The sequence below is a fragment of the Nannobrachium achirus genome, assembly GCF_963921795.1.
Source record: "Nannobrachium achirus genome assembly, chromosome: 14".
Lineage (NCBI taxonomy): Eukaryota > Metazoa > Chordata > Actinopteri > Myctophiformes > Myctophidae > Nannobrachium > Nannobrachium achirus.
In genome coordinates this window covers 11,170,930-11,189,622 of record NC_137821.1, presented here as the reverse complement: position 1 = coordinate 11,189,622, position 18,693 = coordinate 11,170,930, and the positions used below count along the sequence as shown (strand labels likewise).

The 18,693-nt window shown below is 45.4% G+C and overlaps 1 protein-coding gene across 1 annotated transcript in view; it reads right to left on the bottom strand.

Annotated features, from left to right (window-relative positions):
• The window catches only part of pde5ab (phosphodiesterase 5A, cGMP-specific, b), a gene marked incomplete at both ends in the record, with an annotated part of 127,398 nt that overhangs the window by 102,196 nt on the left and 6,509 nt on the right, over positions 1-18,693 (bottom strand). Inside the window, 3 exons of the mRNA XM_080742229.1 lie at positions 748-921; positions 9,226-9,568; positions 10,447-10,782. Of these exons, the coding sequence (XP_080598355.1) occupies positions 748-921; positions 9,226-9,568; positions 10,447-10,782 (853 nt within the window). The remainder of the gene's footprint in view (positions 1-747; positions 922-9,225; positions 9,569-10,446; positions 10,783-18,693) is intronic.

The window sequence follows — 18,693 nt, the reverse complement described above, 5'->3', positions numbered from 1 at the left end:
AGAGAGAGAGAGAGAGAGTCAAAGACAGAGAGGCAGATTGAGAGAAAGAAACAGACAGATAGATTCAGAGAGAAAGCAAGACACAGACAGACAGACCGACCGACAGACCAACCGACCGACAGACAGACAGACAGACAAAAGCCCCTATTTGACTGCAGCTTTAGCACCACACTACGACACCGCGACACACCGCACCACATACAAATATCTACATTTGTCATTACACAAAAGTACCCCTATCGGTTATAACAGTGATTATATAACACAATAGAATCTATTATCATGTATTACACTATTTCCTGGTGGTCTAAATGAAAAAGCCATTGAGTGTTCAGTCATTATGAAGTGTTTGGCCCTGTTTGGCCTAGCTCAGAGTGACCTACTCCGGAGTGGATACTTTTTAGTTCCACATTTAGTACCAGTTTCACACCACTCTACCCAAGATCCTTGTAGTGGAAAACCTGGCACAAATAGGCGGTGTGGAGTGGTGTGGTGTTGGGCTATGTCAGTAGAAAAGCGGTTTTAAAGAGACATATAGAGACACACACACACGCACGCACGCACGCACGCACGCACGCACGCGCGCGCACGCACGCACGCACGCACGCACGCACGCACGCACGCACGCACGCACGCACGCACGCACGCACGCACGCACGCACACACACACACACACACACACACACACACACACACACACACACACACAAACACAGAGGAACAGAGAGAGAGAGGTGTGAGTCTCACCTCGTAAGCGTTCCTGATGTTGAGGGGCTGTCCCGTGGCGGCCACGTGTCCCACAATGCCCTTGTTCCACTCCAGGCGGATGCAGCTATTGGACGACTCCTCCAGCGTGGAGCCCTCCGCCACGTCGAACAGCCGCGACACCAGGAACTTCCTGTTGGAGCTGTCCTCGCACACCTGCCCGGGAGGAAGTGACATCACACCGCCGCACTGTTAATCACTTGAGTCACATCGTGGGGAGGTCTTGCACAGCCAACAAACGTTATCAAAATGTTTCAGTCAAGGTCCAAATTGGTTTGGTGGACCCCCAATGGAAAACATGTTGTACCACGGACCCCCATTCCCCCCATACCGAAGGTCTTAAAGGAGTGTGGATCACTAGCATCCTTTAAAATCGCCCTGAACAAACACTTACAGGCCGCAGCCGTTCGCAACTGGTAAAAAGAAACCTAGCCTCCCCTGCCCCTTCAAACAAACCTAGCCCAGCCCAGCCCTCCCCTCCCCTGCCCCTTCTTTGTATATACTTTCTGTTTGTATTGACTTACTGTATTTTGTTCTTTCATTTTATTTTATTTTAATTTTTTTACTGACTATATCTACTTTATAGTACTGTGTTCTATTTGTCTGTCATTCAATGTTATATGAGATACTTTAATGGTTTCCTGTGGAAATAAGCATAGTCTTTTCTAGGATGTCCTGTTAGTAGACCTTGTACCAGTGAACTGTACAGTCATGAAACTGTACCTTTTCCTATGCAAACTTCTAATAAAGTCTTCAATCAATCAATCAATCAATACAACATATATCCTTTTAGAATGTTAAAAGCAAGTAATAATAAAAACATTTCAAGATTTTATTTTGAAAATAGCAGAACTACAAAGTGTCACAACGCAAGGCTTTGTGAGCTTGTAGATTGTCTATTTTCAAATGGCCTTTAGGTTAAAGTGGAGAAGTGGAGTAGTTCAACCCCCAACAATAGTAATTTCTATCAATTACACCCCATGAGAATCTGAGTCTGAGAATTAGTTTGATGACCGGCGATCGTTGAGATGATCATTTCACCAGGCGAATTCAATCGACAATGGCAGATACCATTTCCCTTTTCTTTCTTTTTTCTTTTTTGTTTTTCTTTCTTTTGAGACAATACTATGTCAATGGTTCTCAAACCTTTTCATGTGAAGGACCCCCAAAAGTTTAGTTCAAAATTAGGCAGGGAAAAGTGGAACAGTTTTCCCAGTGGAAAAGAGGCCAATATGAAGTCATTTTGCTCCGAAGGACCCCTGACCCCACTTTGAGAACCACTGACACAAGAGGACAATCATGTGTTCCTAATATCTTCTTGGGAAACAGAGGACTCTCTATGGAACGGAACAGGATAAAACAGTGCCCTGTTCAGCTAGTACCGCGTTGGCTGATGTTATGAGAGAAACAAGCAACCAGGTCTATGAAAACAAGCCCAAAAGAGGCGACTAAAGCCCCTATCATAGTAGGCACCGCGGTGATAAGCTATCGACCGCGGTCTTAAAACCTTAAATTAAGTCATAAAACTACAACATTACGTCATTACTCTCGGTGAAGAGCTATCCACCGCGAACCCCGACACATCTCTCTGTTTGGTCGATCTCAGTCAGTCACAGTGATAGGACTTCACCGTGACTGACTATGATGGCCTCCACTTATTTTCTCACTTTAGGTGGATAGCTTTACACCTAAGATTTGCGGTGATAAGCTCTTCACCGCAGACTCTGATAGAGGCTTAAGACATCAGCACATTAAACCTATGTGCATCGGCTGATTTGAAATAGCAGATATACAAGCTCACAACGCATTGCACCGTGTTTGTACTGGGAGTGCCACGCGCCGAACAGGAAACAGGGAAATGGACGTTTTCCTGCTAAATTAAGTTAAATGGGATCCAGTTCTTGGAAACTGGATTAAATGATATAAAACAAGTGACTTGTCAAACAGTGGCAGCCTGGAACGATGATTATAACTCATCATACTCGTCATAAAGCTGTCAATGAGTTAACAACGCAAATCTTCCCTTATTGGGGTCTCTACTAAATCTTTTCAGACGGTGGTCATGCAGCCAAACGATCAACTGTTTCTCAATTGTTAGAGAACCACTGTCTTAGATTACATGGCACACAGGGGCGTCACAAGGGGGGGAAAAGTGGGACTGAGTTACTAGGGCCCAAGGTGGAGGGGCCTTAATTATTTTATACTTTAGCTATTGAAAAATAGCAGATCTACAAACTCACAGCGCGGCACCCGCGAGCTTGTAGATCTGCTATTTTTGAAAAGTTGTTAAATATGTACAAATCTGAATGTATGTATTTTTTAATATGGCCAAATACATATCATTTTGGGGGTCCTCCTTCACATGAAAACGTTTGAGCACCACTGACATAGAAACAACAAAAAAACGTAGAAGAATTTAGAAGAATCGGGTCAAAAATATTCAAAGACTTGCAAAAATGTTCAAGATTTTTCAAAAATAGCAGATCTATTTTTCAATAGTTAAAGCACAAAATAATAATGCGTTCCCAGTCTAAATGGGCTAAACCCCCTCCCCCTATGAAGAACATTCATGGGGGGCCCCGCAGTGAATCCTTGTACCCGGGGCCCAGAATTTGGTGCTGTGACACCCCTGCGGCCACATGATCAACAATTGTTGTTTCAATTGTTACAGAACCACTGCTTTATATTACATGGCACACAGTGCTATTGTTCTGTTGAATGTGAACGGCTCTTGGGTTGGGAAACACATGTGACCTCGTACTATGACTGGTAATAATACTCTGAAGTAATTCAAACAAGGAGGTTATACTTAACCCATTTAGGCCTAGGATTATTGAATGCTTCAACCAGGGAAAAATAGCAGATATACAAGCTCACAGCGCGGCACCGAGTGCCGCGCTGCGAGCTTGTAGATCTGCTATTTTTTGAAAAAGTCATGAAAATGTGTGCTTTGAATGTACGTATGTATTTCCAAAGCGAACGTTTGTAACTCAAATTTTGCTTCTGAGTGGTCCCTGGAACTGAATATTTTGAGATGCAGGTCCGTGGCCAAATAAATATCATTTTGGGGGTCCTTCACATGAAAAGGTTTGAGAACCACTGACATAGTAGTCTCTCAAGAACAGACTAACTGAGCTCCATTTAAGTGAAAAGGACCTTTTCTTTGACGATGGCTATAGCCAGATTGCTGACACAGAAACATAGGTTTTTCAAAAAATCTTAGAAGGATTCAAAAGACACTTATAGAATCGGGTCAAAATTCTACTTTTCACGTTTTTTTTTTCAAAAATAGCAGATCTACAAGCTCGCAGCGCGAGCTTGTATATCTGCTATTTTTCAATAGTTAAAGCATAAAATAATGATACACAATAACGTGTACCCGTTCTGAATAGGTTTTAATCCGTGTCCCACACAGGCCTCGAGAGGGCTTTTTATGTTTGGCTCTGCCTTCGCCGTGAGGGAGAATTCCTTGTTAAGTGCTCCACGGGGTCAAATTAAAGTGAGCTCACATAAAATAACCCTAAAGCCACATATATTTTAACAGTCGTTCGGGGGAAGACATGAGAGGCACGACGAGTGTAGAATGTTTAAAATTAGCCGTTCCCTTTTCTGGGCATGTCATATAATCCATGCAAGCTTGTAGATTTGCTTTTTCTTTCTTTTTTCTTTGCATTTTGAGAACCACTGGTCTACAGCAGTGGTTCTCAACCTTTTCTGACCACGACCCCCAAAATAATCATATTTCAACAGGGGACCCCCCCCCCACCCTGACGAGCACGAGCAAGAGTTGAGGCATTACATTTTGTATAACACAGTTCTATTGTGAAAATAGCAGATCTACATGCTCACAACGCCTCACGTTGCGAGGCATTGTGAGCATATAGATCAGCTATTTTCACAAGTTCTGCCAATAATATTTGTCAATTTGGCCGATGTTTAATTTGTCATTTTAGAGGTATTGAAAAGTCCTTAAATTGTCACTTTAGAAATGTGCAGATACCCTCTATACACTTAAACTTTATGTTGGTTTGTTTACTGTTGAGTGAGAAAACAATGTTGCACATAATCATCTGGGGACCCCCCCAGAATAATTTGGGGACCCCCCCACAGGGGTCCCAATCCACAGGTTGAGAACCACTGATCTACAGTACACCATTTCAAAATCGAAGAATACGGTTCAGCGCGTGCACACACACGCACACACACACACAAAGCGCGTTTCCGAACGCTACCAGCTCGCCACTGAAACACATGATCGAAAATTGGGTTTCGGTACCGGCCAACAGTGCATGGTTTTCACGCTGTTAAAAGGTTTAGTGGAGTATAGCAACTTGGGAACAAAGATTCTGCACAGTGACGCCATCTCTCCTCCTTTGCCAGCTACGCCTGTAGCCTACAAACAATAACACTGCCACAAGTCGGGGGCGTTAAGGGGAGAAAATGGTAATTTCGTGCAAATCAGTCTAAAAGTGCCAAATTTTGCAAGTCGGCGACCCGAGTCGGCGACCTTCGGGGGTAGGAAAGTGACAGAATCTCCATGAATTCAAGTCTTGGGTTGTGAGTTCCCGTTGAACTACTCCTTTAAGTGTGTCTCATTGTAACGTGCACGTATAACCAGGGCAGGAATTTCAGGGAGGCCATGAAGGCCATGGCTGTCGTTGCCCCTCAGTTTGGCCTTGCGCCCCTCAAAAAAGGGCATGCCCTGAGGCCACAGTGGCCTTAATGCCCCAGCTGACTGTACCACTTTCTCCTCTGTCTCTTGTCAATATGTTCATATTCAAATTTAAATCATCCACAACCCTTACATTCAATTAATTATTTCAATGGACTAAAATCTTGTTTTATTTGATGGCCTTCCTGCCCTGGCATTTGGCCTTTGTGCCCTCAAAAAATTGACAAAACCAAAGGCCAAGTGGCCTTGTCCCTAAAATGACCAAATTCCAGGCCTGCGTATAACGCTGTCAAAAATCTATGAAAAATATTGAAAGAGAAACAAGGTACAGTACATTTAACAACACCTTCTTCGTGTCAGGGCTGGCCGACACGGGGCAAACGCCTTCAAGATACGGCTGAACGCTTTCGAAAAAGGTCACTCCCCTATAGGCTCTCCCTCCATGTTTTCCGGTCTCTCTCCCTCTGTACCTGTCAAATTAAGGCTCAGAGAATCCCCTCCCACCCATGTCTATAGCACTTATGTGTGTGCATGTCTGTGTTTTGAGCCGACACACAATGAAATAAATATTTGTGAAATGTCATAACTAAGCTGCGTGCTTGTCTGCTATTTTAGAACATTTTTTTTGAAATATCAAGGAAAAGTTTGAGAACGACTGATTTTAGAAGACCTTTTGCAGAATCTGCCTCAAATCTTAATGGTTTAATGGGATTTAATAAAGGTAGTGTCGTTCCCAACGATCTGTACTGTGTCTCTCCCCATCTCTCTTTCCCTGTTTCCTGATCTAATAATACTGGATTGCATTTTTTATAGTGCTTTTCCAAGTGCTCAAAGCACTTCACAATGGTCCATTCATTCATACATTGGGAAGTGAAGCGGCGAACATCCGACGCCAGCGTCCTCACTTCCCACATTCACACACCAATGGTGGCAGGCTAGCGCCCACCAACTCATTGGAGGCAAGTGTCTTGCCCAAGGACACTTCGACATGTGGACAGGAGGAGCCGGGATTTGAACCTCTGACATCAAACTCTGACATCACTGTGATGTCAGGGGAACCACATCACTTGTATTGACATATATGGAGATACAGCGATCCCTGTGATGTCAGGGGAACCAAATTCCCTTTATTGCCATTATGGATATCCCTGTGATGTCAGAGGAACCAAATCCCTTTATGCCCATATATGGATATCCCTGTGATGCCAGGGGAACCAAATCCCTTTATGCCCATATATGGAGATATGGAGATCCCTGTGATGCCAGGGGAACCAAATCCCTTTATGCCCATATATGGAGATATGGAGATCACTTTGACGCCAGGGGAACCAAATCCCTTTTATGCCCATATGTAGAGATATGGATATGGAGATATTAAAATATCTTTAATCTATAAATTAAGCCCCCCAAAAATATCATTTGAAAACAATAATTGCGAACGTCAGGGAGCAGTTTACTATGAAAACCTCCACCGGCCGTCCGTCCGTCGGTCGGTCACACGTCACACGTCACACCTTTGCCCTGCTCATATCTCCGCATCAGTATATAGGGCTTGTTTGTTTATTGTATGACATCACGCCACATCATCAGCTGTGGACTCTGTGATGTCATCGTATCTCCATATATGGCCATCTCCGTATATGGAGATATAAGTCGTCCATGCCCAAGTATGGGCTGGTGAGGTCAGACTTTGTGTGATGCGTAGGTTATCTCCATATGACATTATCTGACATCAAACTCCAAATCCAAACCAAATCCCTTGTATTGCCATATATGGAGATCCCGGTGATGCCAGGCAAAACAAATCCCTTGTATGCCCATATATGGAGATACGGAGATCCCTGTGATGTCAGGGGAAACAAATCCCTTTTAACCCATATATGGAGATATGGGGATCCCTGTGATGTCAGTGGAACCAAATCCCTTTTATTGCCATATATGGAGATCGATGTGATGGAGATCGATGTGATGCCACCAGGGTCCCTGGACGCCACTTTTGAGAACCCCTGGCTGGCCTATGAAGACGTCTTCTTCAGTGGTTCGCGGCGGGCCGGAGCGGAGAAAGGCTGGATCTGCACCTGCTCGAAGCTCCCGTCGTCGCGCATCAGGGCCAAGGCGAGCTCCGCGGGCTCCTCGGGTGCCGCTGTCTTGCCTGTGAAGCCACATTCCTTCAGCGTCAGGCTGTCCTCCAGCACCGTCCGTCCGTCCTTCTTGTAAAGCCGCTGCTCCTCTGGCGCCCTCTTCAGGATGCCTTCCACGGTGCGCTTCAGATCGTACACGATGGCCGACTCCTTGGCGTCCGCGAAGATATTGGTCCTCTGGCGTCTGATTATGAAGTAGACTGGATCCATCTTGGAGCTTCTCTTGGAGTTTCTTCTTGACTTCCTCTAGCGTTCAACAGCCTGGTGTGTTATGAAACACCTCAGCGACTCTCAGTTTATATACCAGCTAAGACCTGACTCATCGTGACATCATCATCGTGACATCATCATCGATGATGCGTACATTTCCCCTTATATGGTGCTGGCATTTCTCCATATGGTGCATTACTATGGTTAGCTAAAGCAAAACACCATATATGGAGATATCATATAGGCACCGTATATGGGCTCTGAAGGGTGGCCTACCCATGGTAAACAATAATAATAACAAGAAATACTGTTCCTACGAAACAGTGTGGGCTCGCTTGTGACTATATTCTGCAGCGTGGTAACTGTCATGTGAAGCTCAACCAATACTCCAGCTAACACCACTCCCAGATTTTCCGCACCTCAATTGCACCTCATTGGCTAAGGGCCCTGCCCTGCCTTTGTACTGTCGTGGCGGAACTTGGTAAATAAATAATAAAGATAACATAGTGTTCTCGCCTTTCAGACGAACCCACAACAGGCGAGCCCACAACTAGAAAGATGCAATTGGAAATTGCGAGTGTGGTTGCTGACGGTTGCTGAGAACCGTTCGTCCCACCGGCTTCAGATTCGGCACGCACGTTCCCTGCCGCGGCGCGGAGTGCAGTGCCGGGCCTCGACCCGACCCGATGTGCGGTTTTCCAGAACCGGCAGAAAACGTTCGGAATCTCCTTATGCGGAGCTGATTGTTGACATCAGGCTGTTCCGGAGGAAATCGGCGCAATCGCTGACTCATTGTGACATCACTTCATAAAAGGCTCTGACATCACGTACGCCACATGAGTCAAACAAAAAATCTCTGAGTGTGTGTGTATGTATATATGTAATCCGCATATCTCGAGAACCGTTCTTCCCACCGGCTTCAAATTGCAGGGAGTGCAGTGCCCGGCCTCGACCCCACCCAATGTGCAGATACAGATATATCCATATATGGCATAAAATGGACGCAGACAGAAATATATCTCCATATATGGGCATAAATGGACACAGTCAAACAGATAAATGGGGTTTGCGTTAAAGTGTGGGGAATTCATTCCTATTTACATCGTTCCCGAGTAGGCTGGTCCCCGACTAGACAATTGGCTGCCCGAAGGGCAGAAATCTCCATATATGGGCATAAAATGGACGCAGACAGACAGATATCTCCATATATGGGCATGATATCTCCATATATGGGCATAAATAGACACAGGCAAACAGATGGTAAAAACAGGTCCTATGACAACAGGTATAATGGGGTTTGCATTAAAGGGTGGGGCATTGATTTCCTATTTACATCGTTCCCGAGTTGGCCAGGTGCGCTTCTAGTAATAGTAATAATAAAATCATGATCATTATGATTATTTCCCACCCATCCCAGCGTGCATTGCACCGCCTTACCAGGAAGAGCGAGTATCGGTCGGCGGCGATCATCTCGTTGATGTGCAGGAAGATGCGGTGGCAGAGCGAGGTGACGTCCAGGTGGCTGGAGACGTCCCGCACCAGCTCCAGCAGCCGGGTGCAGCGGTCCCCCTCGCTGATGCCCCCCTCCCAGCTGCCCCCTCTGCCACCCCCGCCCCCCGGGCCTCCTCCGCCGACATCCCCAAAACCCCCCATGCCCTCGCCCATGGCGGCGGTCTGGGCGCCGCCGCGCAGGTGGTGGGGGGGCGGCGCCGGCGGCTCACGGAGGTCGGAGTCGCTCACGAAGGTCAGCGAGCCCTCGGCGTCCTTGACCACGATGGGCCTGGAGAGGAGATGGACACAGGGAGAGAGCTTTGTTTACCAGGCAGGGAGGGCATCAGTAACAGTCACAATTATTACATTATTATTATCGTCTAATCGCAATTATTTGATATAATCACAATTATTTAACATGATTGCAATTATTTGACGTGATCGCAATTATTTTGGCTTAATCATCACGGTGAGGCCTTTAGGAGGGCCATTCAACTGCAGCAGCTGAATGGAATGTTTGGATTGGGGTCTGGTGCAACGCACAGGTTCTGAACCTGGTGAGAGCAGGAGAGGACCTGGTAAGACGTAGGAGGAGCCCGGCCAGGAGTCAACCCATAGAGCCTAGTTCTTCCACGCGCCAGAATGGCTCCCCAATCCTGGCAGAGTAGTTCCGGTGCTGCACATTGAGTGACCCTGTCTTTCCCTAATAGGACTGATCGTGGATAGCTACTGGGACGTAAGTCGGGACTTGATCAACCCCGGCTGGGTCACCTGGGCGAGGGTGTATGATGTTGCGAGACCCGAAACACCCGTCGACCCCAGGCTACATCACTGATGATACGTCCCAGCTGCATCCTTGTGATGTTTTTTTACACTATCATAATCGTTTCCATGTTGAAAATGTTCAAATATTTTTTTACATTTTAATTTTTTTTTGGAAATAGCCGATCTACAAGCTCACAATGCAACACGATGCGACACGTTGTGAGTGTGTAGATCGGCTATTTCCATTGTCAATGTTCTTTTATAAGTATAATTTCTTTGTATATTTAGGTTATGTGTCATATCTACCATATGCAACTTCAAAGCCTTAAAGCCAATCGTTAATCAATTGAGTGACAATTAATCGTCATGTAAAATATCCTAATCGTGACCGGGAGCACGTACCTGAGGGGCCGGTCGAACTCCGAGGCGGAGATCTTGCGCGTGGGGGTCCCGGGGGCGGGGCTGGCGGGCGACGGCGAGCGCCCGTCGCCGTGCAGGGCGAGCGCCGACGAGGAGGGGAGGAAGGTGATGGTGGCTGTGAAGGAGGGAGCGCCGCCGGAGGACACCGCCGCCGGAGAGGAGGAGGAGAAGGGGTCCGAGGGGGAAGAGGAGGAAGAGGAGGAGGAGGGAGGCTGGGCGGAGGGCTGGTGGTGGTGGTGCTGGTGGGCTTCTCTGGGCGCGGAGGAGGAAGGCTGGACGGTGTGGACGCGCTCAGCGAACCAGGCGTTCACCATCTCCCTGTCGGCACACAGATAGAAAACACACGGGTTAAGACCTTTAAGACGTCTGTGTCGCGTCAAGACTTGAACCGCCTTAACCATTATGTTATGCTTTAGCTATTGAAAAATAGCAGATAGCGGCCATATTGATTCGGTCATTGCGCCATTTGTGCCACTATGGTGGACGAGCACCTCTGTGATTTGTCATGTCTAGGGACCCACTGACTCAGTTCCAGAGAGAAACTCCCCTAACACCAATTTGCGAATGAGGGACATGCTGTTGTTTCCAGTGAAATGATGATCAAAACATCAACGTCTTTTCAAAGCATCTCTGACGCCGTTTTAACAACTGTTATTTGGCTGAGGTCTGAGGAAGCTGGGGAAAAAAACATATCAAAGACAGAGCAGCTTAAGTGAGGATATTATGTTCAGGCTTTAATTAGACAATGTTTCTACCTTCATGTGCAAAGGTCATCTGACCATGGTAGCCAGCTGTTGCATACAGGCAAAAACATCTATAGTGTTATGAGTGGTTAAAGACTTATGTAATACTGCACTGTATATACTAGGGATGGCCAAATGGAGATTTTTTCTTAACCGATAACCGAAAGGCCTTATCAGTTAATTAACCGTTAACCGTTAAGGAAATGTCTTCAAAAATGCGTTAAGGAAATGTGTTCAAAAATGCGCTATTTTAGCGATTTAAAAAAGGAAAACACACCCGTTTTTCCCCATAATAAAGTGCCATATTTACAGATTACAAACAATAAAACTAGGAGAAACAAGAATACAAATGTTTTCTAAAAGAAATGTGTTTTTGCAAAGAAACGGTGGCATTGAAATGATCAGTCTGTAATGTGATGCGCTTTCGCCAGGCACGTGCGCACATACAGCAAAGGGGGCTGGAGCCCTTAACTTTTATCAACAGAATTGTCCACCAAAAGGCCATTCAGCCCATGCCTCTCTAACATTCTGTGCACTCCCTGGCTATCGCCTAACTAAACAGCCGCAGCGAGATGCTCGTATGTAGAACAATAACTTTCAATCGTATAACTTTTGGAATGGTTGAATCGGCTAAACGTGATGTCCATTTCATTAATTTTCTTCTCTCTCGCCCGTGTTTTGTGTGTGCTGATGCAGCGATCATTGAATTTGCGAGTCTGAGCTCAGCTTTGTTATTTTAGCATATCCTACTCTGTAACCAAGACGACTTTAGCGTTCCTCACGTCATCAACATGTAGACCTAACATTAGAAAGTTGTGTTTTAAGCTCTTCTTAAACGGGATTCAATGTGACAGGGTCTGTTTTGTAAAATCCAATCGACGACGGAGCATTTGTTGAATAAGTCAGCGTGTACGACTCGCAGTTGCGTGAATGCTGTTACACAGACATTGGTGTCCCAGAAATATGTGACCACAGCGCGTAGTTGCATGGTTGATGACTTGATGTTGCGTAGATATTGGTGTACGGGGCTTTTGGTGTGACACATGGGTTGATTTCCTTTTTCTTTTCTTTTTTATCGGTCAAAATTGACCGTTAGTGCTTACCGGTAACCAATTTCTTATCGGTTTAACGGTAACGGTTAGCTGTATATACAGTATGTACGTGCTTAAGATTAGATGCTATATGCACTGCTAGGAGGTCATGGGAATTCAACAAGTGATAGTGCATATTTTGCATATCGTCTCTATCGAGTGAAAACCTCGTATGTCCAATACCTTTCTGGATTCAAATTCAAAAACAGCCAAAGTCTGCTACTACTACTTTTTAAAACATGAAAAAAAAAGTTGGAATAGGCCTGGGCCGTGATTGAACAGTTCAGGCACCTAGGCTAAAGAGTAGCCTGACTGCGCATCATGGGTTTGACTCCCGTCCCAGATGATCTTTGCTCATGTCTCTCGTCTCCCCATCTCTCTCTCTCTCCCCCTATTTCCTGTCTGTCTCTACTGAAAGTAAGTAAGTAAGCAAGCAAGCAGAGTCTGCGTCAAAATGCAGAAGGGGCGGTATTCCGGCGACCTAACATTAACCCTAACCCTAACTTCAGTAACTAACCTGCCGATGCTGGTGAGTAGCTAACCTGCTGACGCTGGTGAGTAGCTAACCTGCTGACGCTGGTGAGTAGCTAACCTGCCGACGCTGGTGAGTAGCTAACCTGCTGACGCTGGTGAGTAGCTAACCTGCCGACGCTGTGACCTGCGGAACAATGAGTTCTTCCCAGTAAGCCTTGCCGAGCCATGAGGCCCATAGGGCAGGAGCCTATCTCCTGTTTCTGTAGTGTGAGGCAGCTTGACGTACAAGGACAACCCCTGGACATGACGCTACCCCGTCCCCCAATCCAACCCTTGATGCTGAGTGCCAAGCAGGAAGGCCTCCCAGTCTCAGGGCGGACACTCTAACTACAAGGCCACTGAGACACCCTGCTGTAACCTATGAATAAAGGCCAAAAATGACCAAATAATATCGTGACAAAAAAGATGGATTATAGAGATAAGAGGGTTCTGTCCGACAAAAGCGAGAATATGTGCGCAGAATGTACAGTAGAAAGTGGGAGAATGACATTTTGAGAGTGTGAGTGGGTGCGTTGTGCGGCTGCATGTTCCGTGGCCACCGCAAATGTGATTATTTGCTGGAACAAATTAAACGTGTGTGTGGGTGTCAACTGGAGAGGGGGCGCCGTTTGTGTGCGAATAACAACCTTAACGCAATTACGGGTGCTCTCTCCAATCAGCCGACACACTGTCCAGTCAATACACACGCACGCATGCACGCACGCAAACACACACACACACACAAAATATGGTGACAAATAAACACTGCTGCAGCATAACAGTATCGCACATGAACTGCTACGCACTACAGCATACTTGTGAGGATGTCCAACATTTTAGGATGCAGATTTTATGAAAGCATCATATGAATTATTATGTTTTCAAACCCTGAGGCCCTGAAGCCAAACATTATTCTTTATTTTCGAGGTTATCTTTTGGCCACAGACGAGTGGACAACAATAATACCAGAAACACATAAAGAGATAGCTCTGAATGACCATAACAGGTACGGTATGTGACAGTGTACAAATGGAACCAAATGGACCCTTATGGAGGTCCTTATAAAGGAATTGAGAACCACTAGTACTAGTGGGCTCCTAACAGGCGATAGTGTATAAGTGCTGTAAATATTCTGAAGAAAGCCTGGAGACTTGATATTCAGTAACTGGGTCTCTAAGAACATTACAATGGTGTGTAAAATAGAGAATCTAGAATTTGCCACGGACAATCTTGCCACGGTCACATTCCGTATGCGGACATGTTGATGACCCTTGCTCCAACCCTAACACGTAAACCAAGACCTCTCAGAGCCAGAGCATGCTCATAATGACCCCAACCTGAATCTTTTCCCAGTTGTAAGCCTAAAACATGGTAAACATCTGCCATAAAACAACCACAACCACAAATATTGCAAGACAGGAATCCTCAGCAGCATAGGAGAGAGGTTAGGGGATATCGCAGGGGACTATTTCACTTTCTTATTATAAAGCCCCTTTTTCCACTGGCCCAACACCACACCGCCCACTTCTGCCACGTTTTCCACTACAAGGACCTGGGTAGAGTGGTGTGAAAGTGGTACTAAACGTGGTACTAAAAAGTATCCAATCTAGAGTAGGTCTGAGCTAGGCCAAACAGGGCCAAACACTTCATGACTGATCACTCACTGACTTTTCATTTAGACCACCAGGATATAGTGGTAATACATGATAATAGATTCTATTGTGTTATAATCTATTAGTGTATTATAATGTTCATAGTAATACATTAATACCTTATAGTGTGTTATAATAACAGTTGCATTATAGTGTATTATAATTTAGGATAGTTGTAATACAAATTTATATTGTATTAATATAATCACAGTTAAAAGGGTCAATTTGTTTCTTACCGATAGGGGTACTTTTGTGTAATGGAACATGTAGATATTTGTATGTGGTGTGGTGTGGTGTGGTGTGGTGTGGTGTGGTGTGGTGCTAAAGCTGCAGTCGAAAAGGGGCTTTAGAGTTCATAAGTCTGATGGCTTGGGAACTCTTGCAAAGTAATACAAGTCGACATGCACACGCACGCGCGCGCACACACACACACACACACACACACACACACACACACACACACACGCAACCACATCTCCGGATTCAAGCACGCTGAGCACTAAAACACGGCGGCCAATCAATGAGCAGGTTTAGTGAGTTCATGTCCCGAATCCGATGTGTTTTTCTTTCTTTTCCGACAGTCAAAGGACTCCGTTCACCTGAGCAGCAGCAGCAGGCCTCCCAGCCAGGCCTGCAGGCACTAAAAGTCACCCGCCGTGAAATTAGCCACGCTTTCAGGACAGATCAGGCCACGAGCCAGCCCCCAAAAACACAGCGCCGTACGGGGCCAGGAGGAGAGAGTAGGGCTGTCACAATTATTACATAATTGTCTAATCGCGATTATTTGACATAATCACGATTATTTTTCATAATCGTCATAATCGTTTCAATGTTGAAACATTTTCAAATATGTTTTTTTAGGTAAAGAATTGTGGAAATATTTCCACTATCAATTCTTTTTTAAGTATAAAGTTGTCAAATTCAGTAATTTCTTTGTATATTTAGGTTATGTGTCATATCGGCCATGTGCAACGTCAAAGCCTCTAAGCCAAACATAAACGTAATTGTCAACGACAAAAACACAATTAAATCGTTAATCGCAATTATTTGAGTGACAATTAATCGCCATGTAAAATGTCATAATCGTGACAGCCCTAGGAGAGAGCGATATGACTTCAAACCAATATCACGGTTATCTCCAACCTTTGCCGCGATCATGATTATTGAATGGTTTGTTAATGAAAAGGCTCCGAGGCCGATTCTGCGAAATGTCTTCTAAATCCTAACAGTTTTCTGACAAAAACGTGTCGTGCTATATCAGTGGCCCAACATTTTTGTGTCAAGGACCCCCAGTATTATATGTATTTTACTGCCGATCCCCATCTCAGTTAATTTCATCAAGCGCCCTGCAAGACAATCACAGCGCGCTTGGCCAATGGGACCCTGGGCGTACAACAAACTTTGAGCAGGTTGTGCCAAGATGTAGGCCAGATCTGGGCCAGATGTAGGCCACGCTTAAAAATATACTGTATACAGTATGTAGGGTGTATCACCTTTGATGTTACTTTCCACTGTGTTTGTAACGTTCCAATGCACAATTTACCATTTACCAGTTCAGTTGTTCACCCTCACCTACAACCACATCCTCCCCTGGATGATGATGCGTACATCCAGAGGCAAATGAATCCACTTTTCTGAGCCTATATTCCATAAACAGCAGATTACAGAAAAACCACTGAATGTTGAACATCGACTGCTTCGCGATCATTCAATTAAGACGGTTACTGGTTAAGCATCTGTGTTGTTGTCGACGATATGTTTTCGATTAATTTGCCCGGCCCTCGCTGGCTGCACACACAGTAAAAGTCAGCAGCCATGAAATCAGCCACGGTTGGGATAGATTAGGCCCAGAGCCAGCCTCCAAAACACTGCTCCACACTGGCCAGCAGGAGAGCACTGCAGCCAGACCTGTGTGTGCCAGTGGAAATGCCATCCTACCTGGCAAAGTATGAGTGCTCTTAGTGTGTGTGTGTGTGTGTGTGTGTGTGTGTGTGTGTGTGTGTGTGTGTGTGTGTGTGTGTGTGTGTGTGTGTGTGTGTGTGTGTGTGTGTGCGTGCGTGCGTGCGTGCGTGCGTGCGTGCGTGCGTGCGTGCGTGCGTGCGTGCGTGCGTGCGCAGGGCTGTGCCGGACAAATGCGGGGCCCTGTGCGAAGTCCTGTGCGAGGCCCCCCCCCCCGCGCAGCACGGGTGTGATTGTTTGCGTGTATGTGTGCGCACACGATTTTCAGTGGCTGTGCATCTATAAATGCAATGGAATTATGCAGCTACTCTACCTCTAAAACGGTAAGACAGTAGCATGTTTATTCTGCTGCTTTTATTGTCCACAACGGATAAAGTCATTATGAGGACACACACACACACACACACAGACACACCACCGCTCACTTTAAACTTGGTTTGATTTTTTCCCCCTTCTCCATCAGCATACAGTATCAGGTACTGTAGCTACAATTTCGACAGTCCAGTAACTACAAGCCCTGGCTTCTCTATCCCACAAAAACATCAATCAATCATGTAGCCACATGTATCACAGTCAAGCTCAAATGATAAATAACAATAGTGTAGCATATGCCCGAAGATGGTGTATGAAACAACAGAGACGTCCATACATTAGCATAATGAATTAATAGTGTGGTCTCAGTTGTTATATGAGATACATAAAGGTTTCCTGTGCAAATAAGCCGAAAAGCTTACTCGGATCTCCTTTTAGTTGTCCTTGTACCAGTGAACTGTACTGTCATGAACCTTTTCCTATGCAAACCTCTAAAGTCTTGCACGGAGGCACTCCAACACAATAGTGCACCAGTTATTTAACCACTAATGTTTCTTCAAAACCCTTAAGTGTATCCAGTCATTACAGACAGCAACGTTAGCTTAACTTAGCTTAGCTCATTTGAATATCTTTTGTTTACAGTTGATCCTCTGGTGCCCCCCTGGTGCCCCCACATCAAGCCCTATTATAAATCCGGCCCTGGCTATCAATCAGACACTGACAAGATCGTCAGATGAGTTAGATGAGGGGATTCCTCATAACTTTGTAGAACATTACCCTGGCCTCTCTCTCTCTCTCTCTCTCTCTATCTCTCTCTCTCTCTCTCTCTCAACTCTCTCATAAGTAACGGAAGGGAAGGGAACGCTGAATCGAGTTGATCCCGGTACGTGTCTCAAGACTAGATACATTAAATCCCATAGCCCGAAGGGACAGTCAGCGTTTCACTGGTTGTTGCTGGTTGTCAGGGAGATATCACAGCCAATCGGTTGACAGGCTCTGTCTCCGTCCTTCAGATTGCGGTGTTTGTGTGAAGATTTAATATGAAAACAAAAAAATCAATTAACCAAGCCTAGCGCGGGGCCCTTGCAGGGGCGGGGCCCTGAGCGACCGCACCGTTCGCTCTACCTTTGGCTCGGCCCTGCGTGCGTGCGTGCGTGCGTGCGTGGGTGCGTGCGCGCGCGCGCACACGTGTTCTTAAAGGACGACTTCAGCCATTTTCAACCTATCTTCGTATAATTGGTCCTCCCTAATGCTCCCTATGTTTGTTATCCACTCTGTGTCTCAGAGGACGGCCGTGGACAGTTCAGAAACCCGACCTACCAGTGACGTCACCGATGGGGGAATCCTGAGCTAAACTTTAGGTTTTCTGTACCTGGAAAGTCAGCATGATATGGTGAAAGCCATTGTTCTTGCATTCATGAAAAATAAATTAAAAACCTGACCAACATTGTTTTTTATCATGGGCATTAGAGACGACCAATTATGCAAATGAATTGAATCCCCAGCAAAATAATAATTTGATAGATAGAAACCAAATGGATGCTTATGGCTTTATAACTGTAAGAGTGTTCAAATGGAACCAAATGGACCCTTACATTTGACCCATTTCACCCTTACGGGTCCATTTGGTTCAAATTGTACACTTTCACAGTTAAATTAACACACATTTTACAATGTAAACTATAGGGTCCCAGAGGGAAAAGAATAGCCACGAAATGGGGGTCTGTGGTCTAATGCATATCAAATTGCTGTTTGTAAATCACTGCTATGGCCGTAAAAAACAGTTTTGAGCTTGTAAATCGTCTATTTTCCACTATTTTTGAAAAAGCTCGAAAATAATATGGAAACAATTCAACGCGGAAAACGATTATGACGTTTATGCAAAAGAATTATTGCGATTATCTCCGATAATTGCGATCGGGCGATTAGTATGTAATAACTGGGACATACTGTAGGCCT